At 35.3% G+C, this 24,824-nt stretch overlaps 1 protein-coding gene across 8 annotated transcripts in view; it reads left to right on the top strand.

Annotated features, from left to right (window-relative positions):
• UBR3 (ubiquitin protein ligase E3 component n-recognin 3) overlaps window positions 1–24,824 on the top strand; it is a 230,448-nt gene that overhangs the window by 158,398 nt on the left and 47,226 nt on the right. For 7 of the 8 annotated variants that reach the window (XM_081814231.1, XM_081814223.1, XM_081814224.1 and 4 more), the window contains one exon: window positions 10,005–10,110. In XM_081814231.1, coding sequence (XP_081670357.1) covers window positions 10,005–10,110 — 106 coding nt within the window. Of the gene's footprint in view, window positions 1–1,525; window positions 2,639–10,004; window positions 10,111–24,824 lie in introns of those variants that run through there. The other variant, XM_081814230.1, reaches the window with a different exon arrangement.

Below are 24,824 nucleotides of genomic sequence, written 5' to 3'. Positions count from 1 at the left end.
TACTTCCACTTTCATTTTTTATTTCCCCTTTCATGAATAAGCAATCATAATGTGCCAGTATAGAAAAGATCCTGATGAAGATCATCCTAAATCTAAATTTAGTACTGTTTTCAGTTTTCTTTTTTTCTTATGATTTATGTTAGTCCTCCCCCCCAAACTTCATTGAAGTATGATTGGCAAATTATATTGTATTCAATTGTATATATTTAGGTTGTACAACATGATGGTTTTTATTTTTAGTTTCCATATGATTTATTATTAATTGCTTATGCATTATTTATCCTAATGTAGAATATATTTATGTTTATATAAAGCCCCACTGTTTTGCAAGTGTATAAACTTAATGTATTTGTTATTTACACAAGCGTAACTCAGACCTGATTTGTTGAACACCAGAACTTAAATTGATGGTGTGTCTTAGGACCTTAGATCAAATATTTCATTTTTTCATCTTCCAGTCGAACTTTAATGGTATTACTAAAAATTCTTTTTTTAGAGACTCCTCATAAGTCAGTATTTTCCCATTTCTGTTTATTGCTCTTTGTTACCTTTTAAATATCTTCATTTTTAAAGTTTTTTTTTTCCATAATATTTTGGGGAAAGAGTAAGAAAATGTTCCACTAATTAAGCAAATGATATGGAACTTACACTTTTGAACAGTGTCCCATTACAACTTCTTGATAAAACTGAAGATTAGTCAAGAAAATATTTAAGTTTTGTCTGGAGCGGCTTGAATAATGCCCAATAGATAATTATGGACGAGAACACACACACACACACACACAGTTGAGAGCAGGAGAAGATTGCTTTTTCTATAACAACGAAAGCAGAAAAATATTACTGGCCAAATTTATACTGAGAAATAAAATTGTAGTGGGACAGTGCCATTCAGCACTTGCATATCCAAATTTTTTAAGTATTGAGGTAAAATGACCAGTACCCAATTATAATAAATGCTCATTCTTAAATATGTATCTGGGAAATTTTCCAAGGTAAAAATGAGCAAAATTAATTAACAAAGCAGCATAGTATGGTATTTTAATAATACCTAACATTTGTAGTTTTAAAGTTTGTGAATGCTTTCACATAAATTATTTAGTCTTTAGAATGACCTTGTGAAATAGGTGTTACCACTTTTTCATCGGAAAGGAAACTGAAATTCAGAGTGATTGCCTTGCCAAGTCATACAGCTGGAAAATATCAGAGCTTGCACTTGAACCCAGCTATTCTGACTCTAAATTTAGTTATGTAAGACATATCCCTTGCTTGTGAGTATCCCAAAGGATACAGAACGTTTAAGAACTTTTACCTCTGGGCTTTAGTCAAAGACATCTTACTATATACTATTCCCTTGGGATCTTTCCAGGCTCTGCCTGCTAACACTTCTATTATTTTATCTATTTTCTTTTGTTAACTTTTCACTAAGATTCCAATTTTTGTTTTGGGCCACTCCTTCAGAAATTTTCTCAAGCCCTGATTCCTTCTTCCTTGGATACCAGTTGAGTTTTCTTTTATTTTTCACCAGTTTGCTGGCTGGTTCCCCCTTGTTTGAGATCATATTGAGCTGGTAAAATCAGTAACGCTTTTGGTGGACATGGCATTTGAACAAGACTATGAAAGATAAGTGAATTTAGGATTTTTATTGCAAATTGATATATACACTGATAAATACCACCAATTTTGTTAACAATAGATGTAGGACAAAGCAGATGCAAAAATTGAAGGCATAACTTTTTATTAAGAAGAATGAAAAATGAAGGGGGGGAATCGGAGGGAGAGATGAACCATGAGAGATTATGGACTCTGAGACACAAACTGAGGGTTTTAGAGGGGAGGGGGGTGTGGGGATGGGTTAGCCCGGTGATGGGTATTAAGGAGGGCACGTACTGCATGGAGCACTGGGTGTTATATGATGACAGTGGATCATGGATCACCACATCAAAAACTAATGATGCATTGTATGGTGACTAACATAACATAGTAAAATTTAAAAAAAATGTTTTATTAAAATTAATTTCTTCAAGTAATTCAAAAGTAGATATGGAGCTCCATAGATTCCAGTGAAATTAATAGCACAACAATTTCTCAAGTAGAAATTGTTGAAACCAGTGGCTAGAATAGGAGTGGAAGGAAGAGGTGTCATTTGATAAATTAATATTGGGGATAGTTTTTTAAAAATATCTATCTTTTGATAAACATCTTTCCATATCTTTGGGTCTAAGGCTTTCTATATATTACTATAGTTTAAGAAGCCACAGTTCACATCACAAATGAATTTCCTGATTTTATAGAGAGATCAAAAATTAAACTTTAGTCAAGAGAGGTTATGGCAGACCTTTGCTTTGACATTTTCATTGGGGGGGGCTCTAACTTAATTTTGATACAATTTATGATCTCATCAAGAAATGATGCATGTGGTGAGTAATTTTGATACAATTTCTGATCTCATCAAGAAATGATGCATGTGTTTTGTTATTCATAGAAAGCAGTCGAGCTTTGGTGTGTACAGGCAACTTAAAATAATTTTAATTGCTCAAAGAATGAACTTTTGTTGAATTCAGAGTTAGAAGAATTATTTAATGTTAATTTCATCCTACTGTAAGACTGCATAAAGATATTGTTGATTAAGATTGCAAAATTCCTCCTAAGTAGTCTGACCTTGTTCTTTAACAGTGGTAAATTCTGATGTCTATAGCTTATTAGGGTCTCTTCTTAAGATTTAAAAATTATGAATTCTACAAATAGGTTGAATCACAACTTTTGTTCTATTCTTTTTGTTACCCCATAACAAGAGGAAAATTTGGCCACCAAATCATTATAACAGTCAAAATGCATAAATTAATATAAAAAATATGCAATTGCCTCCTGATTCTATTTATGAATAGGCAGATGATTTGGGAGCAAGCTATTTTACCTCATGGATTCTCTTCCTCGTTGTACCCAACCAGAAGATTGTTGTAAGAACACAATTTCATAATGTATGTCAAGTCTTCATACATTATAAATCTTGATGTTACTATTTCTAGTACTTCAGCACTACCTTTATCAAATTCGGGCATGGATATGTGGGTAAGGAGACCAGAAGCAAGATAAAAGTTAATTTTTAGCTCAGTTTTTTTTTTTTTTTAAGGGCTTAACAAATGTTCTGTTGACCTGTACAGGGATGAGATGAGGTGATCAGAATGGGATTTATTAGCAAAGATTGATATAGTTTATCTATTGGGAACAAAATACTTTGTTAATTTGGGGAGGCCTGGGTTAGAGGGATAAGAGTGTGGCTTGAAAATTTCAGCTAAAAGGAGTGGCTTTATTATTTAAAGTCATTCTGAAGGTTCTATGTTTTGTGGCCAGGTAGTCAAGCCTTCCTGAATTTATGATTTGTGTATTCCAGGAACTAGGTACCACAGATAATAATTTCCACTATCAGGGTGTAGGGGGCATAGGGGCCCTCAGATCTTGCTAGGCTTAGGGAAGGGCGGCTCCTTTCTTCTGCAGTATGATTAGAACTCCTGCCCCTCAGTTTAAATGAGGTGCTCAAATTAGACCTGAATTCATGGAGTGTGCCCTTTTTGATAAGGAGGAAATTGGGATTCTTAAGAACCAATGTTTTCTTTACCTTTCCTGTACTACCTATGTGTGGAAGCAGATTTGTGCCTCTCCTCATATTGTTTCAAGCAGTGTTGTAAACGTGAAGCAGGAGGCTGCCATTTAAACCTTAAAAGTAGAAGGAAAACAGTTCCATGAAATTAATACTAATGCTATGATACTTGAGGTCACCAGAGAATGATGGCACAGTGTGCCTGGGAATGGAGACACAGGAACTCCAGGAGGCAGGAAAGGAACGCAGCATGGAAAGCAGGAAGGTACTAAAGATAGCTTTTTCCTTTCACATTTTCCCATACTCACATGGGGGACTAAAACCTCACCTAAGTAAGCAAAGCTCTGCTACTTTATCCCTAAACTTGTCTGTGCCTTTATTGGCTAGAAGCAACATAGGATACAGTGCTGGAAGGAGCACTGGGTTGGAGTTAGATCTGGATTCTAGTCATGTTTGTTATCTTTTGGATTTTAGGAAAGTCACCTAATTTTTTACCTTATTGTGAAAATGGGGATGATCATAGATGTGCTATCTAATAACGTATCTATCACGGTTAACTTAAAGATCAAATAGTAATAGATAAAACTCAAAGTATATATATACACACATACTAACATATAGTTTATATATGAAACTGAAGTATTTTATATATATTATTTTATTATTACTAAATTTTTTCTTCATAAAAAAATAAAAAAAAATAAAAAAAAAATAAATTTTTTCTTCACCCTTCAAAGTTCCTACCATGACTGACAGTTTATTCCCTGCCCTACCTTCCATGGAGTGGTGAGGAGTAGGATGGGGCAAGATGAGTCAGCTCCTGTCACCCGATGGCATGAACCTCCTGTTTCTTGGGAACCAGAGCTGCAGATTTTCCCTTCTTAGAGTTGTTCCCAGACTTCATTTGAGGAGCCATCTCCCATCTTTCTGCAGCTAATTTCTCAGGAGTGTGTAGATGAACCAGGGTTAGCTGACTCAGCTGTGAGAGGCGTATATTCACACCTAGTATATTCACCTTGGATAAATTGGTTAGAACCATTTCCTTACTTTGATTGATGAGTTACAGAGAAATTGAGATTGTTTTTCCCCCATGGTAGTTCAGAGAGTCATTTGGCTAATTGAGATTTTTTTCATTGACAATTACTTAATCAGTGATAACTGCACTGATAGGACTAAAATCTTGAATGGCCTGAAATGCAGGCTCAGTTAAGTTTACTATAGATAAATTTTAACAGTGGTACAATTTAACATGGAACCAATTTATAAAAGTTTTTAGGACAACTCTTTAACATATACTTCTGTCTTAATGATATGAGTTCTACTAAGAAATAATCTACCAGTTTTAGATTACTGGTTATTTTAATATTGATAAAGATAGAAGGGATTGTTAAAGCTTACCTTTTTGTTTCAGCTAAGAGTTCTTATAATTAAATCATAGGGTTTTTTGTTTGTTTGTTTTAAGGACAAACCAGTCTTTCAGTGGTGTTTCTGTTTTAGTAAGGACATGTCTGTCTTGTGATTAAACACATTATAATACTTTAGACTTGTCACAGTTAGAAAGAATTTGATTTGGTATTGCAGAAAATAGAATTCTTTGTCCCATGTGAGTTGTCAGAGCAACCAGTGTGGGGAAGAAAACGGTAAGAGCAAGTAGGTCAAGCACTGCTCTAGTAGTTAGAGTTGAGAGGTCAGTCTCTTTGGGGCAATAAAATTAGGGCTGCTTAATTGGCCTACTTCTTGGTTACTGAGCCAGTGTGTCATGACAAAAAAGGAAGAGTATAAATCCTTCGTGAATTTTATGCTTATATTGTATGATTTTTTTCATAGGACTGTTGATTTATTCATGCAATATTCAGCATACTTAAACAAAATCCTATTATATGCCAAGCACTGTGCTAGCCTACGAAGTACAAAGAAGAAGGGACACAATTTTCTTCTTCAGGGATCTTACCAATAATGGGAGAGAAAAACATGTGAAAATAATTACTGGACTATATAAGAGTGATAAAATAGAGTTAACTCAAGGTATAGAGAATGTATAAAGCAAGGGATGATTACATCTGTCTCAGTTATGGTATTAGAGAAAACTTTACAGAGGAGCACTTGAACTAGCTCTTGAAAGATGAATCAAGTTTGCCTGGAGAACAAGAATGTACTATTCTGGGCTGAGAGAACAGCTTGCAGAGACAGAATGAGACAACATGACACACTGTGGAATACTTGGAAAGGAAAGGGAAGAAAAAGAAAGGAGGTTAAGAAATAAAAGATAGGGGTTATCTCATGAAGGGCTTTCAAAACCTATCCCTTCAGTGGTTCACCAACCAGTTATGAGATAATATGATAGACTTATTGTTTACAGGGATCGGGAGAGAGTGAAACAAAAGGCATGAAGCTGAATGAGCACTCTGTTGAGTAATCCAGTTGAGAAATGATGTAGCGGTGGAGTGAAGCAGAAGAGGATGGATCATAGGAGGTAGAACCAATAGGATTGGTAATCAGTTGGCTATGGAGGGCAAGAATGTGGGATTGAGTCCCCGAGTTTTTTTGTTTGTTTTTGTTTTGGTGTTGGTGTTTGCAGGGGCAGTGATGTCATTCCCCTAAATAGGGATTATACGAGGAACTGAACATTGCAGCCCAGATAACATTGGGCTATATAATCAGTTTATTTTTGGATATATTGATTTTGTGGTGCCTGTTGAACATTGAAGAGCTAGAGAAATTTGTGAATTGTAAACTTGTAAGTAGACATGGAAATTGAATTTGGTGAAGTAGTATGGGCAGAATGAGAGGGAAGGAGAACTAAGAAGGGTTCCTTTTCCTTTTCTTGTGGAGAATGCTACCTTTTAGGGTTTAACAGAGGAAGAAGAATATGTAAAAGTAACTGAGAAAGAACTGGGGGGGAATCAGGAATGAGTAGTACCAAAAGTTCAGGGGAACAGAGAGAAGAGAAGAGACTTAAAAGTATATATTAATATTTTTTGTGGAGTGGTAGTTTTATGTGGAGACCTGATGTTTGTAATGCCATAATTTCTAATTTTAATTGTAGTATCTCAAGTTTATAAGTATTTTTTTTTTAAAGATTTTATTTATTTATTTGACAGAGAGAGACACAGCCAGAGAGGGAACACAAGCAGGGGGAGGGGAGAGGGAGAAGCAGGCTTCCCGCCGAGCGGGGAGCCTGATGCGGGGCTCCATCCCAGGACCCTGGGATCATGACCTGAGCTGAAGGCAGACGCTTAACGACTGAGCCACCCAGGCGCCCCTCAAGTTTATAAGTATTAAATTTATTATTTGGAATTTATTCTTGCAAAACACATATGTGTATACATGTATGTAAGCACACCTATCTACATACTACACATATATGCGATTCCTATAACAGGCTAGAAAGGTGGTATTATTCCCATTTTACAGATAATAAAACTAAGGTCTTTTGTCCAAGGACACATGATCAGTACAGAACTTGGATTCAAATCTAGGACTTACTGGCTCCTACTAGACAGTGGTGCCTAGTATACGTATGTTGAAATCGTAGCACACCTCTAAATAAATTTAATGGTGTTTCTCATTTCCAGAATGCTTTTATAAATGTGGGTCTAACTTTAGAACTGTAAAACATGTTGTTCCAGAAAAGAAGTTATCTATTCTTTTTACTGTTGTTATTCAAGATTTTAATGATATGATTTCTTGATGTAATTATTTTTCAACTTTTAAAATATCATACAAATGTTTGGTGTTTAAAATGTTTTCCCATTGGGGTGCCTGGCTGGCTCAGTTGGAAGGGCATGCAACTCTTGATCTTGGGGTCCTGAGTTTGAGCCCCACATGGGGTGTAGAGATTACTTAATAAAACTTAAAAATGTTTTCCCATTAGTTTCAGTTTTTAACTTTTTGATTATGATCATAGCTTCTCCTTATCCTACATCTACTACTGTCAATATTTGTTTTAGTCTAAGAGATCTTTTTGCTGCTAAATGAGAGTTTATTATTGAAAGCCCTCAGACTAAATTTTGAAAAATACAATGAATAGTGAAAGGTGTTGATTGTTATTTGGCCAGTTCTCTGTTTCCTACTGAAGTTATTTGCAGTTTCTAGCATTGTTTTTCAAAGGTAGGTGTACCTCATTAGATAAGTCTTCAGCTTTAAAGTCAATACCAAAGACTCTTGTTATATATTATATTAATAGCTTTAGGAGATGCCTCAGAGTTACAGTATCAGTTTTTCATAGGAATGGAAAGGGGTATATTTGTGTTAGAAAAGGAATTTTGCATTTTTCTTTTAATCATAAAAACCCTAGGGAGAACCAGAGTGGTAGAAATAACAAGGAAGTAGCAAAATCTTGAATTCTATTCTTAGCTTTTCCATAGGTACTAGGGTGATCTGGCAAGGTTCTTCCTTTCTCTGGGCCTATTTCCTCATCTGCAGAAATGAGGGAATAGAAGAGATGAAAAAGTTTCCTTCAGCATATGTATTTCTTTAATTATGGTAAAGGTTAGGAAAATAGATGGATTGCAGCATTATTTCTATGCCACCATAGTTTCAGTGCAAAACTAGTTAGTAAAATTGCAACTCCTATGCTTTTGATTAAATCAGATAAACTTCCTGATAACTGACTTTCATCTTGAAATATTAAAAACAGCTCTTTAAAAAAATTTTTTTTAATTTAAATTTAATTAGCCAACATATAGTACATACTTAAGTTTCCAAAGTAGTTAAAAACAGCTCTTTGATTTAGCTAACACATATAAAAAAAACTGTAAAACTCCACACCTTTCAATTTGAGTTAATATTTTTCTGCTAGAGGAATTTAGGTTTTTTTTTTTTTTTAACACTTTCAGGTTTTTAGACACTTTTATTATAAATTATGTACTTGGTAAAAACGATCTCTTATGTGTAATTGAATTGAAATAAAATGACCAATATATCTTTCATCATTTTATTTCTCTGCTGAAAACATCCCTGTTGTCAGTGTTATTAGTTGAACCAGTTTACTGGAAAAACTGGAAATTTGGGAAACTTAACTGGTCTTATAACTGGGGATAACAAAGTAGAATTTTTGTGAAAAGTAATTGAGATAATCTATGTTAAATGATTTCAAAATAGTGCCTGGCATGTAACAAATACTCAGCTAATGTGGGTATTAATAGGATGAAGAAATTTTAAGAGAGGATTTATGCTATACATTGACCTATAGACATGAGGCGAAGCAGGTTAAGGTATTTACATTCTTCTGTTTGTTTTAGAGAGATCAGGATGAAACTTACAGGTATTAAGAGTGTTAAGATTCAGTTCCCTTGCCCCCCTCCCATTTCCTCTACCTGCCCCACAGAGTAGAACATTTACTTTGTTCATCCTATAGCTCTCATATGTCTTAAAATAGCTTCCCAAAACCACAACTACTACTACTATTACCCCTACTACTACTACACCCCCCCAAGAATCATATTGGTGGATCTTAAATTAATCTAAAATATAGTTGGTTTCTAAGTCGTTGCTGAGAGAAACAAAATCTTGTTTCATTTTGGGTTATTTTAATTTAGAGAATAAGTGACAACAGTATGCTTGTGTTATTTGGCTTTTTTTCTGTCTGGCTTTAAGAATTAATTTCAGTCATATGTCAGAAAGTATTATCTGATTTTCTAAAAAATGACTTTTTAGTCACACATGTTTTTGAGTATTTGTGGCAGAAAAATCTAATCCATTCCTTGTCATTTTTACCGCCAAAAAAGGACATGTGATATGAAAGCAAAATTTAGGGTTTTCTTCTGAATGGTTTCAAAGAAAAGGCTTTTTTCCCCCCAAATCTCATGAGCAGAATTTTGTTTAAAGCTAACACTCATAGATTATTGTTAAGGTTTAGACTGAAGAATGGAAACAGCTAGAATAGCTGTGCTAAGTAATACTGTTATTTCAGTTTTTTCCTCATGTTGAATCAAAAGATAATGAAGTCACAATTCAGTCTAAAGAGGATTTAGGGGAAAATACTATGTAAATAATTTCATCTAACAGCAATTTATGTGGATGTCATTGTCAGTATTACTCAGGTTAGGGTATTGATAATAGTAAATCTTTGTTAGGGACAACCATAGGAGTGAGAAGTGCCAATTGTCAAGTCTGATGCATAAAGCCAAGGAAAAGTAGGTCTGTGACAGGAGATGAGGAAAACAAACCATTCCAGTATTAATATTGAGCATAAGAATAGTCCAGATTCCAGTAGAAGTTTTTTGGATATATATTTCAGTGTTTACCTTAAAAGAGAGCATGAAGTAGTTGATACTTAAACTTGGTGAATTATAATTATGAGGATGGGAAATATTTCCACATGAATTAGCTAGAAATTTTGTCTGAATTTTGTCCTGGAAGAAGTGTGTGAACTTTCTAATTACCTTTTCTTCAATTTATTTAGATCAACTGTTCCATGTATTAGCCTTGCACATGCGGCTTTATAGCATTGATTCTGAGTATAATCCCTGGAGAAAGCTTACGCAATTAGTAGAAGAGGTGAATTCGCAGTAAGTATTACTGAGAGATTAAAGTCAATTAAAACTGTTTTTGAGAAACAGTTACATATTGAAATAGAATTAAAATTCTTTATGAATATGTGAATTTTCCTTATTAAACATAGAAATATATAAAAAATAAAAAACGTTTACCATTATACTTTCGGTAAAGATTGTATAAAAATTCATACCAAGCAAGAAAATGTTTTAAAGAATCCCATTAATTTTTATGCAGTTAAAAAGTTTGAATGGAGGTGCACAGTGACTGATTGCCCCTCTTTTTATGTCAGAATTGATCAGTGGGTTCAGGTAGCCTTAGTCTGATACCTTTATTGTAAAGTTCTCCATCAGCCTTACACCCAGTGATTTTTGTAACCCATCATGATTCTTGCCTAACTCTAGTATTTCATTAGGTGATTCAAAGAGTGATTTTAAACAAAACAAAACAAAAACAAAAAACCTTACTTCTGATTTATTAGCTAGGAATGATTTTTTTAATAAAGGAAAACTTTCCCGTATCATCTCTTTGGTTACCCTGAAATATAGTTTGGCAGGATGAATGCTTGATTTTTCCCAGTTTATAAGTTTTCAAAGAAGTGAGTTGATGCCCTAGCAACTTCCAGTGGTGACCAGTAAGTTGTGGTTATTTATTTGATGATATCGTAATTTTTATATATTTGATGTTGTTCACTCCATTTCAGCCATTCTTTTCAGTGCAAATTGTCCCTTTTTATTTATTTTAATTTTTATTGAAGTATAATTGACATGCCATATCCTATTAGTCTTATGCATACATTCATAGAGATTCAGTGTTTTTGAACATTACAAAATGATCTCCACAGTAAGTCTAGTCACCATCTGTCACCGTACAAAGTTATTACAATGTTACTGACTATAGTCCCTATGCTGTATATTACATCCCCATGGCTTATTTTATTAACTGGAAGTTTGTACCTCTTAATCCCCTTCACCTATTTCACGCATCCCCAATTCCTCTCCGCTCTGATAAACACCAGTTTGTTTCTTGTATTTGAGTTTGCTTCTGTTTTGTTTTGTCTGCTTGGTTGTTTTGTTTTTTAGATTCCACATGTAAGAGTGAGATCATACAGAATTTGTCCATCTGACTTAATTTCACTGAGCGTAATGCCCTCTAGGTCCTTCGATGTTGTCACAAATGGCATGATTTCATTCTTTTTTATGGCTGAGTAATGTTCTATTGTACGTATATGTGTGTGTGTGTGTGTGTGTATGTATATGTATGTAAGTATGTACACACGCGCATATATATACACATCGCACCTTCTTTATCTATCTATTGATGGACACTTAGGTTGCTTCCATATCTTGGGTATTGTAAATAATGCTGCTGTGAACATAGGGGTGTGTATATCTCTTCCTAGTGCTGGCAAGAATGTGGAGAATAGGGAACCCTCATACACTGTTAGTGGGAATGTAAATTGGTACAGCCACTATGGAGGTTCCTCAGAAAACTAAAAATCGAACTACCACCATACAATTCTGCAATTCTGCTTCTAGGTATTTAACCAAAGAAAGTGAAGACACCAATTTGAAGAGATATATATTGCTCTCTTTTAGGTTAGTGAGAATCCCTTTAGGATGGCTGTTGTACTTTGACATGATCCAGGTAGTCTTTGATAATATCCTTGCTTTCTGGCACAATAAGTTAATCTAGGCTTATTTTGTACATTTTACACTCTCTACCTGGCATCAGCCATTTCTCTGTGGAGTTCCTTTTAATGGGAAATGGTATTTAGAGATCACAATCTGGTATAAATAGCTATTGTGTTATCACAATAATTTATAGGCTTATAGGCCATTCCAGTGGACAGTTAGGAAGTCTTTTTTAAAAGATTTATTTATTTTGGAGAGAGAGAGAGCAGACAAGCACAGGGAGGGACAGAGGGGGAGGGAGAGGGACAGGCAGATTCTGCACTGAGTGTGGAGCCAGACGTGGGGCTTGATCTCAGGACCCTGAGATAATGACCAGAGCCGAAATCAAGAATCGAAATCAAGAGTCGGTCACTTAACTGACTGAGCCACCCACGCACCTCATAAGTTTTTTTTCTTTAATGAGTAAAAGATCCTGAGTTCTTACTGGTATTTGTAATTCAAATGTAAGGTTGCAAAGTTATATTTTATTTCTTAACTTTTTTATTTGCATCTTTTTTCTCTTATTCTGAAAAATCTATTTATAATAATATTAACTTTATTACTACTTCCATCACCTACAGTATAACTATAATTATTTTGAAAAAAATGATATTATTACTGACTATAAGTTCTTTTGACCTAGAGTATATACCACTACGGATGTACAGGCAAAACATTGTTTTTAAGTCATTTAAAGTAACTTTTTTTCTTGTGTCTTTATGCCTCCAACTTGATTTATAGTGAGATTCACTTGTTTCAGTTCTTTTTTTCCTCAGTATTTAAAGATTACCTTTTTCCCCGTTGATTTGTTTATCTTAATTTTATAAAACTTATATTTTTCCAAAGGAAAAACTGTGTGATAAAGTAAATTCAGAGACCTCTATCTCCCATTCATGCCCATTTGCATTTCTTTTTGGGAACTCTTTATCTGTTGCCCATTGCTAGAAATTGAATTGTTGGTCTTTTTCCTCTTCATTTTTTTTTTTTTAATTTATTCATGAGAGAGAGAGAGAGAGGCAGAGGGAGAAGCAGGCTCCCCAGCTGAGCAGGGAGCCCAATGCGGGACTCGATCCCAGAACCCTGGGATCATGACCTGAGCCGAAGGCAGATGCTCAACCATCTGAGCCACCCAGGTGCCCCTCCTCTTCATTTTTAAAAACATGTTTATAGATCATGGGTATTAGTCTTTTGTATTATAAGTTGCAAATATATTTCAGTAGATTGTCAAATATGTTTTTAGTTCATGATTTTTTTTGCCATCCAAAGTTTTTTCTTTAATGTCATATTTATTAATCTTTTCATTTATTAATTCTGGAATTTGACTCATCTTTACTCAGGTCTTACTCCACTCCCTGGTTATAAAGAAATTCACTTGGGTTTCTTTTCCTATTTTTTTTAATTGAGATATTATTGACATACATTATATTAGTTTCAGGAGTAATGAAACTAATTACAACATAATGATTTGATATTTGTATATATTGTAAATGATCACCATAGTAAGTCTAGTTAACATCTGTCACTGCACATAATTACAAACTTTTTTCTTGTGATGAGAACTTTTAAGTTCTCTTACCTACTTTTTTTTTTAAAGATTTTACTTATTTTTGCATGCGCGCGAACAGGAGAGAACAAGCATGGGGGGGAGGGGCTAAGGAAGAAGCAGACTCCCTGCTGAGCAGGGAGCCTGATGTGCGACTTGATCCTAGGACCCTGGGATCATGACCTGAGCTGAAGGCAGATGCTTAACTGACTGAACCACCCAGGCGCCCTCTTAGCAACTTTCAAATACACAGCACAGTATTATTAACTATAGTCACCATGCTGTACATTACATCCCCATGACTTATTTATTTTAAACTGGAACTTTCACCCATTTTGCTCACTCACCATCCACTATCTCTGACAAGCACCAATTTGTTCTTTTTATCTATGAGTTAATTTTTTTAAAAAAGATTCCAATTGTAAGTGAAATCATATGGTATTTATCTTTCTTTGGCTGATTTATTTCACTTAGCATAATGTCCTCAAGGTCCATCTTTATTGTCAAAAATGGCAGGGTTTCCTTCTTTTTTTTTAATGGATGAATAATATTCCTCTGTGTGTGTGTGTGTGTGCGTGTCTATTACATTTTCTTTATCCATTCATCCATTGATGGACACTTGGATTGTTTCCTTGTCTTGGTGACTGCAAATAAAGCTGTAGTGAACTTGAGGATGCATATATTTTTTTGAGTTACTGTTTTTATTTCCTTTGGATAAATACCCAGAAGTGGAATTGCTGGATCATATGGTAGTCATATTTTTAATTTTTTGAGGAACCTCCATACTGTTTACTATAATGGCTGTACCAGTTTACATTCCCACCAACAATGCACAAAGGTTCCTTTTCTCCACATTCTTATCAACACTTGGTATTTCTTTTTGATAATAGCCATGTTAACAGTTGTGAAGTGATATCTCATTGTGGTTTTGATTTGCATTTCCTTGATGATTAGTGATGTTGAGCACCTTTTCAGTACCTTTTGGTCATCGGTATGTATTCTTTGGGAAAATGTCTATTCAGATCCTCTGCTCATTTCTTAATTGGCTTGTTTTTTTGCTATTGAGTTGTATGAATTCCTTATATATTTTGGATATTAACCTCTTATCAGGTATACGATTCTTCTAATACTTCTCTGACTTCAGTTTTTACATTTGGATCTCTATTTGGAATTTATCATGATATCTGATATAAGAAATGGATCCAATTTTATTTTTTCCATATAGCTACCAGATGTCCTATTGCTTTGCCTTCCCTACAATAGTAAATTAAAACAGAACTACCAAAAAAAAAAGAAAGAAAGAAAGGGAAAGAAGGTGAGAAAGCACTTTGTTGACTGATGTGGAAAGATCCCCATCAAGATACAATGTTAAGAGAAAAATACAGGAGAAAAAAATGTGTACATTATGCCACCACTTGTGTAATCAAGTAGGGCTGAGAAAGTTCATTTGTATTTGCTTGTTAAAACAAACCAGACCCACACATGTCTGGATATTGGATTTATAGCATAGATGGCACTGAGGAGCAGTGAGGGAAGCATAACCTTTATAATAAATGGTGCTGGGTTAATTGGAAATTTGTATGAGAAGTAATAATATTGACCCCTATCTCATACAGAACCTACTCACATTTTGCCAGTTGTTTCAGAAATGTCCTAGAAATGCAAATGCAATGCAAAGAGAATTCAAGATTGTTCTTGCATTTAGAGTGTCCTATCTCTTTAATTTCCTTTAATCTGAAATTGTTCCCAACTTTTCTTTGTATTTCATGACATTGACATTTTTTTTTTTTTAAAGAGCTCAGGCCAATTTGTAGAATTTCTCAATTTATTTTTATTTTCTTTTATATTTTTTTTAAAAAGATTTTATTTGACAGAGAGAGACACAGAGACACAGCGAGCGAGGGAACACAAGCAGCAGGGAGTGGGAGAGGGAGAAGCAGGCTTCCAAGGAGCAGGGAGCCTGATGCGGGGCTTGATCCCAGGACCCTGGGATCCTGACCTGAGCCAAAGGCAGACGCTTAACGACAGAGCCACTCAGGCCCCCCTCCCTCAATTTATTTTTGTTCAGTAGTTCCTTGTGGTTAGATTCAGATGATAAACTTTTGGCAGAAATATCACAAAAGTAACATGTTCTTTTTTTTTTTTTAAAGATTTTTATTTATTTATTTGACAGAGAGAGACACAGCGAGAGAGGGAACACAAGCAGGGGGAGAGGGAGAAGCAGGCTTCCCGCAGAGCAGGGAGCCCGATGCGGGGCTTGATCCCAGGACCCTGGGATCATGACCTGAGCCGAAGGCAGACCACTTAACGACCGAGCCACCCAGGTGCCCCGTAACATATTCTTTTTAATGCATCATATTAGGAGGTACATGCTGTTGATTTGTCTTGTTGATGATAATGACTCTGATCACTTGGTTAATGTGGTATCTGCCAGATTTTTTAACTAAATTTATTATTTCATCCTTTGTAATTAGTAATTACAGTTGCCTTCTGGGGAGATACTTTGAGGCTATGAATATGTTCTGCTACTTCTCAAAAAAATGTGTGTACGTTTTGTGTTTATAGACAAAATTAGCAAGCTATTAGTATTTTGCATGTTATGGCTAAGGAAAGTTACATTTCTTGACTTTAGCTTGTAATTTTCTTTCCTAGCTAGACTTGCATACTCAAGGGCAGGGATGGTGTACAAGTAAAATATTAGAAGACCTAATTCTCTGAGTCTGAAGATGTTCAGCAAACAAAAGGTTTCCTAAGTGTAGTATTGATGAATTAAAAGTTTTAAAGACTAGACATAGGTACTATGCTTTCAATACTGTTTGTCAGATGTGTTCTTATCAACCCCTAGGATTTAATAACCTCTTAGGTTAGTAGTAAATGCTGTGAACACTTAACCAGTGATTATTTCATGCTAGGTATTTTTGAGCTTTGCGTGTATCATCTTAATCATCACTATAACTATATACACGAGGTACCATTGTTATCCCAAGTTTTACATATGAAGAACCTGAGGCTTAGAAAAATTAATTGGGGTGCCTGGGTGGCTCAGTCAGTTAAGCATCTGACTCTTGATCTCAGCTCAGCTCAGGTCTTGATCTGAGGGTCATGAGTTCAGGCTCCACGTTGGGCTCCATGCTGGGTGTGGAGCCTACTTAAAAAAAAGAAAAATTAATTAACATGGTTTTTAGGGACACACAGCTGTTAAGAAATAGGGGTGGCATTTGAATCCATATCTTTCTGACTCAAGATCCTAAGTCTTAACTATTACTGTTTCCTTTCTTAGAGTAAGAGATCCAAGCAATTTCTGGAAAATCTGGTTGATTTTCCCCCCCTGTATTTGTTCTCATTTTTATGGTTCTTTAATTCACTAACTTATAATATTATAGTTGATTATAATATGGTATCGGTGTTTCCTATCTATATATTAGATTTTAAAAGACTGAAGTATCTTTTTCTGTTTTCTCACTTTTAATACTTTCCTGACATAAAATTTATGTCTAATGATAGAGGTTTCTCATATATACATTTTCCTTTAATCCTCTTGAAAGTTATTTATTTCCTTTTAATCTCACTGTGTTGTTAATCACTTTGGTTTAAAAAAAAAATGGAGACTCAAACCTATTAAATCTAATCCACCATTTCCTCTTATCATCCATAGAGTTAATAGAAGTATACAGTTTTTATAATCTGGATTTTGAAGATTATTTAAAAACTTTAAGAAATAAACAATTATGTATTTTAAGATATTTTTTGTATTTTAAAATATTAAACATTAAAAGTGTAAACATTTGTCATTGCAAATGGTTGCAATTTTTGATGGTTGCATAATATTCCATTGTGTGTGTGTGTGTGTGTGTGTGTGTGTGTATTCCACATCTTTATCCATTCATCTGTCAATGGACATCTGGCCTCTTCCTATAAACATAGTTATCACAATGATGGTATTAAACCCTAAGTCAAAATTTTTGGTTCTCTTTTCTAAATGGGGTATATCCATTCATTCATTCATTCTGATTATGTGCCTCCTGTGTGCCAGGACAGATCCATTTCTCTGTCTTCAGAATGATTGTTTTTGTCTTTGTAGCCAACAAGCTCCAGGTTATTATTATTTTTATAAATTTTTTTCCTGATTATAAAAATTATATTTATGTACAACGTTTAGAATGTGCAAAAATGGTGAGGGAAAAAAATGAAAGAATCCACAATATTTATTTATTTATTTATAATTTAGTTTTTTATATTAACATGTATTATTTGTTTCAGGGGTACAGTTCTGTGATTCATCAGTCTTATATAATACTGAATGCTCATTACAACACATACCCTTCCCAGTGTCCTTCACCCAGTTACCCCAGCCCCCCACGCTCCTCCCCTCCAACAACCCTCAGTTTGTTTCCTAAGAGTAAGAGTCTCTTATGCTTTGTCTCCCTCTCTTGTTTCATCTTGCTTCCTTTTTTGCTCTCTTCCCCTATAATCCTCTGCCTTGTTTCTTAAATTCCAAAATATCAGTGAGATCATAAGATAATGGTCTTTCTCTGATTGACTTATTTCACTTAGCATGATGCCCTCTAGTTCCATCCATGTTGTTGCAAATGGCAAGGTTTCAGTTTTTGATGGCTGCATAATATTCCGTTGTGTGTGTGTGTGTGTGTGTGTGTGTATTCCATGTCCTTACCCATTCATCTGTCGATGGACATCTGGCCTCTTTCCATAGTTTGGCTATTGTGGACATTGCTGCTATATACATTGGGGTGCAGGTGCCCCCTTTGGATCACTACATTTGTATATTTGGGGTAAATCCCCAGTAGTGCAATTGCTAGGTCATAGGGTAGCTCTATTTTCAACTTTTTGAGGAGCCTCCATACTGTTTTCCAGAGTGGCTGCACCAGCTTGCATTCCCACCAACAGTGTAGGAGGATTCCCCTTTCTCCACAACCTCGCCAACATTTGTTGTTTCCTGACTTGTTAATTTTAGCCATTCTGACTGGTGTAGGTGGTATATCTCATTGTAGTTTTGATTTGTATTTCCATAATGCCGAATGATGTTGAGCACTTTATTAATTGGCTTATATAATTGGCTGCTCCCATGTTGGGGGCATAGATATTTACAACTGTTAGATCTTGTTGTATAGACCCTTTAATTAATGATATAGTGTCCTTCCTCATCTCCTATTACAGTCTTTGGTTTAAAATCTAATTTGTCTGATACAAGGATTGTCACCTCAGCTTTCTTTGATGTCCATTAGCATGAGAAATGGTTTTCCACCCCCTCACTCTAAATCTGGAGGTGTCTTCGGTTCTAAAATGAGTCTCTTGCAGACAGCATATCGATGGGTCTTGCTTTTTTATCCAATCTGATACCCCGTGTCTTTTGATTGGAGCATTTAGCCCATTTACATTCAGGGTAACTATTGAAAGATATGAATTTAGTGCCATTGTATATCATCTGTAAGGTGACTGTTATTTGTATATTGTCTCTGTTCATTTCTGGTCTGTGTTACTTTTAGGCTCTCTTTTTGTTTAGAGGACCCCTTTCAATATTTCTTGTAGGCCTAGGTTTGGTGATCACAAATTCTTTTAGTTTCTGTTTGTCCTGGAAGTTTTTTATCATTCCTTCTATTTTGAATGACATCCTAGCTGGATAAAGTATTCTTGGCTGCATATTTTTCTTGTTCAGCACCCTGAATATATCATGCCAGTCCTTTCTGGCCTTCCAGGTCTCCGTGGATAGGTCTGTTGCTAATCTAATGTTTCTACCCTTGTAGGTTACAGACCTCTTGTCCCAAGCTGCTTTCAGGATTTTCTCTTTGTCTCTGAGATTTGTGAGTTTTACTATTAGATGTCAGAGTGTTGACCTATTTTTATTGATTTTGAGAGGGGTTGTCTATGCCTCGTGGATTTTGATGCCTGTTTCCTTCCAGAATAGGGAAGTTTTCTGCTATAATTTGCTCCAATATGACTTCTGTCCCTCTCTCTCTTTCCTCTTTTTCTGGAATCCCAATTATTCTAATATTGTTCTGCTTTATGGGATCATTTATCTCTCGAATTCTCCCCTTGTGATCCAGTAGTTGTTTATTTCTCTTTTTCCCAGCATCTTTATTCTCTGTCATTTGGTCTTCTATATCACTAATTTTCTCTTCTTCCTCATTTATCCTAGCAATTACAGCCTCCATTTTTTATTGCATCTCATTAGTAGCCTTTTTTATTTCAACTTGGTTAGATTTTAGTTCTTTTATTTGTTTTATTTCTCTTTTATTTCTGTGCTTTTTTTCAAGCCCAGCTGTTAACTTTATAATCGTTATTCTGAACTTTAGTTCTGACATCTTGCTAATGTCCATATGGATTAGGTCCCTGGCACTCAGTACTGCCTCTTGTTCTCTTTTTTAAGGTGAGTTTTTCCATCTTGTCATTCTGTCCAGAGAAGAATAGATGAACGAGAGAGCAAAATACTAAAATGGCAACAGTTATCCCAGAGAAATACACACTAAACAAATCAGAAGAGACTGAAACGGGGGGGGGGGGTGGTAAGCAGAATAGAGCAATACACTGGATTCTTTGTGTATTTTGGTCTGTTTTTTAGAAAACTAGATCGCAAAATTATAAAGAAAGGAAAACTTACATATGTACAAAAGTAAAATTGTATACAATGAAAGGATAGATTGTAACTGTAAAAATGGAAATTCAAAGACAAAAAACAAAAGAGAAAGAAAACAACAACAACAAAAGGAAGGGATATATAAACAGGTGAACAGAACAGAGTAATACACTATCTACTGAGTGTATTTTGGTCAGTTTGTTAGAGGAAACTACAACTCAAAATTGTAAAGGAAGAGAAACTTATATATACAAAAATAAAATTAAATACATTGAAAGATTAGAATGTAATTGTAAGAATGAAGATTTAAAAAGACTTTAACAAAACAACCCCCCCCAAAAAAAACCAAAACAAAAAAAAGGAAGAAGGAGAAAAAAAAGAATATGATCAGGCAGGTGAATAGAACATAGCCATACACTAGATTTGGGGTGTATTTTGGTTTGTTAGAAGAAAATGCATCTGAACATTTTAAAGAAAGAAAAACATATATATATATAAGATTAAATACAATGAAGGGATAGAATGTGAGTATAAAAATGAAAATTAAAAAAGATTTTAAAAAGTTGATAAAATAAGGTTGAAAAAGGAGAGAAGAAATATTTTTTTAAAAATAAAAAAAAATTAAAAAAAATTGAAGTTGAAAGACTAAAGAATCATGGGGGGAAAGCCATGAGTTCTATGTGCTGTATTCCCCTAGTGCTGGAGTTTTGCAGTTCTCATTGATGGGTAAACTTGGTCTTGGCTGGATATTCTTGCTAATCTTCTGGGGGAGGAGCCTGTTGCATTGATTCTCAAATGTCTTTGCCCCAGGTGGAATTGCACTGCCCTTGCCTGGGGACAGGCTAAGTAATCTGCTCCAGTTTGCTCTACTGCTCTACGCTGTACGGCTTGCTCTACTGCTCTACGAGGCTTTTGTTCCCTGAAGGCTTTCCCCGCAGCTTTAGAGGATAAGAATGAAAATGGTGACCTCCCAGTCTCCACTCCAGAACCCAAAACTCTGGGCCCCACCCCTCAGTGAGCCCTCAGAGAAAAGCAGTCAGTCACTCCTGTCTCTCTGGTCTCTGCCCACACTCCGTGTTTACCCGGCCTATGACTGAGCGTTTCTGTCTCTGGCTCCCGACCCCGTTTGGAGTCTCCAAACCCAGCAGGTTCCTACAGGAGCGCTCCTGTAGGAGCAGCGTGCACTCTCACGCTGCTCCTCCCTGGGGGAGGAACGGGGATCTCCTCGCTTCTGCTGCTTGTTGGGTCCCTGCTCAGAGAGCCAGTGGCCTGACTGTGTCATGGATCATGGTTTATGGCAACCCTGAGCTGAGAGCCCACTCCAAGGCTCACTCTTTGCAGCCGGCTTCTCCTGCTCCAATAGCTGGGAGCTCTGCCGCACTCAGGCACCCCTGGTCTTCCTGTGACCCTGAGGGTCCTGAGGCCACACTGACCCACGAGGGTTCCACCCCTCGCTTAGCCCCCAGAGCGACGTCCCTCACCGGAGCAGACTTCTAAAAGTTCTGATTTTTGCTCCGCTGCTCTATCAGTTGCCAGTAGCCGGCTGACGGAGGCTCCCTTCCCCCCACGGCCTATCTTCCCATACATCGCTTTGGATTCATTTCTCCACACCTCCTACTTTGCAGAAAGTGGTCGCTTTTCTATTCATAGAGTTGCAGCTATTCTTTTCTTCGATCTCTGGTTGACTTTGCAGGTGTTCAGAATGGTTTGATAGCTATCTAGCTGAATTCCTGGGACCAGACAAAATTAAGGTCTCCTACTCCTCCGCCATCTTGGACTCTTTCCCCAAAAGAATCCAAAATCTTATAACCCACATGTTATATATAGTTTATTATAATTTCATGAATTCATGAACTATAAAAATGAGAACAAATATGAGGGGGGAAATCAGTCCTGTTTTCTGGGAATTCCTCTAACATTGTTAACATTTTGAAATATTTATTTCCAGTTTCTTTTTTTCTGAATATATATTCTGAATTTTTAAATACTGTTTGAATCATAGTATACCAGTTTTAGAATCTGCTTTTTAAAATTAACACATAACAACCAAATTCTCACATCATTAAAAATTCCTTAACGTACCTAATTTATGTATTCATTCCTATTGTTAATCTTTTAAATTGTTTCTCCTTTTCTACCATAATATCAGATGATGTATTAAGCAGTTCTTTACATGTCAGATATAATCTCAGAACTCTAAAATAACATGAAAGCATATATTTTATGTTTTAGTCATTTACTTTATAAATATTCACATAGTGTCAGGCACTGTGTTATATAGCACAACATTGCTTTTTGGAAAGATTGTACCTATATAAGCTTTCACTGGCAATGTAGGGATATTCCCATTTCTGTTCATCTTGGGTATTATCACTTTAAAAACATATTTTGGGCTAGTTTGATATATAAAAAAATGGATTCCAAAGTAATAGAAATTTGTTTAGTAAAACAAAAGTAAAGTTAACTTCATATAAATGTTTCATGTTTATTAGCTATTTGTGTATATTCTTTGTGAATTATATGTTCAGAACATCTGTCCATTTTTCTGTTGGCATCTAATTTTAAAAAAATTATTACTAAACAGATGAACATAGGGGAAGGGAAGGAAAAATAAAATAAGATGAAAGTAGAGAGGGAGGCAAACCATAAGAAACAGAAAGTTTCTGTTTCTCTAGGAAACAAAGTTGTTGGAAGGGAGGTCGGTGGGGGGAAGGGATAATTGGGTGATGGGCATTAAGGAGGGCACTTGATGTAATGAGCACTGGGTGTTGTATGCAACTGATGAATCACTAAATTCTACCCTTGAAATTAATAATACGGTATCTGTTAACTAAATTGAATTTAAATAATTAAAAAATCTGAGTGATTCTTTACAACTTAAAATAGTAAACCTTATTTTTTCATAGGTGTTGAAACTTTTTTCCAAAATATGTTTGCCTTTTAATTTTATATTACTTTTCTTGAAATATTAAGGTTTGAAAATTTCATGTAGCCAAACCAATCAAGCCCTATATTTCTTATTTTTTCTGGTTACTTTTATACTTAGAATACCTGTCTAGCCCATCCAAATTCTGTTGTTTACCCTTAGAATGTGTTTTATTACACATTCTATTACAGTGTGTTTCCTGCCTTAGGGTTTGCAATACCTACTCATATATTCTTTGTAGAATTTTCTTATGGGATGATTTTTTAAAATATTGGAATTTATTTTATCAGTTGTAATGCGTGAAGATATAAAATTTATTTTCAAATAACTAGCTAATTTTTTGGCAATTTTACATCCCATGTGTTATATACTAAATGTTTGTATCTTATGATCCTAACGAGGGACTTTCCACTTTGTTCTATTGACCTACAAGCCTATGTCTCTGATAAAAACATTCTATCACAGAAGAACCATTCTGGTTTACTTATTGAGGAGATATGTTACGTGTATGTCTCTGATTAGATTAGGCTTCACTCATTTCTTCTACCCCCGATCCCATCCCCTACTTCCCAATTTTTCTTTACTGTTCTCACCGGCTTATTCTTCCAGATGATCTTCAGAACCATTTTCTAAGCCCTTCCCTTCACTTGTGATTTTGATTAGAATTATCTTAAATTCATAAATTAATCTTGGGAAAATAGTTATCTTTATAGTAGACAGTTTCCCAACTAAGAACATTCCCCATTTTTTTAAAGTAATTATTAAGCCCAATGTGGGACTTGTACTCATGACCCCAAGATCAACAGTTGTATGCTTTACCAACTGATCCAGCCAGGGACCCCAGGACATTCCCCATTTAAAAAAAAATTTTTTTTGTGGGGGCCCGTGGGTGGCTCAGTCAGTTAAGCGTCTGCCTTTGGCTCAGGTCATGATCCCAGGGTTCTGGGATCGAGCCCCACATTGGGCTCCCTGCTCAGCGGGAAGTCTGCTTCTCCCTCTTCCTCTGTCCCTCTCCCTGCTCATGCTCTCTCTCTCTCTCTCTCTGTCTCTGAAATAAGTAAATAAAATCTAAAAAAATAAAAATAAAAAAAATAATAAAAAGATAAAATTCCTTTTTGTATCATTGTACTTTTGAAACATTTCTTAATTATACATTCTCAATTTTTTAAATATAAAGATTGCTATATTTTTAACAAGTATATATGAATAATTATAATAGAGGTATAATCTGAAGTATAGTTTTCCATGCATATGGAGATTTAGACTGATTTTAAATAATTGAAGTTTACTGCAATAATAATAATAAACAAATAAGTAATAGCAAAAAGTAATTAACCTCTAAATTTGAGAAAGATTGCTTCCATTACAAAAAAATTGTTGACACATAACAAAATAAATGAATTAGGCCTTTAAACTTTTCAGTTGCTTATAATATCCCTATTTTAAGAAACTATATTTAATTTATTCATTTGGGGATACTTTTATTTTCTATACCTAAAAGCGCTGTAATTTGTAGTCTTTAGGTCATGACGCAAGAAGTTCTTAAGCCTCTTTGAGTTTTGTCCAGTAAAATGTATCTTTGCATAGGGGTGAGACTGGCTAGTTTAAATGGATGCATAAAGTTCCTTTGAATTCTAAGTATGAGTCTTTTGTCAGCTATTAGATTTAATGCAGTAGTTTGATAATCCAAAATCATTTTTATTTTTATTTATTTAATTTTTTTTTTAAAGATTTTATTTATTTATTTGACAGAGAGAGACACAGCGAGAGAGGGAACACAAGCAGGGGGAGTGGGAGAGGGAGAAGCAGGCTTCCCGCTGAGCAAGGAGCCTGATGGGGGGCTCGATCCCAGGACCCTGGGATCATGATCTGAGCCGAAGGCAGACGCTTAACAACTGAGCCAGCCAGGCGCTCCCAAAATCATTTTTATTCTAATTAGTTGTTAATAGACCTGTTTCTTACCACTTTCTTTTTTATCCATAGGTCAGCAAGGA

Source organism: Leptonychotes weddellii, chromosome 3, assembly GCF_054177405.1.
Source record: "Leptonychotes weddellii isolate Sample4059 chromosome 3, ASM5417740v2, whole genome shotgun sequence".
Classification (NCBI taxonomy): Eukaryota; Metazoa; Chordata; class Mammalia; order Carnivora; family Phocidae; genus Leptonychotes; species Leptonychotes weddellii.
The sequence above is the reverse complement of the archived record's forward strand: the minus strand, read 5'-3'. Positions and strand labels throughout refer to the sequence as shown.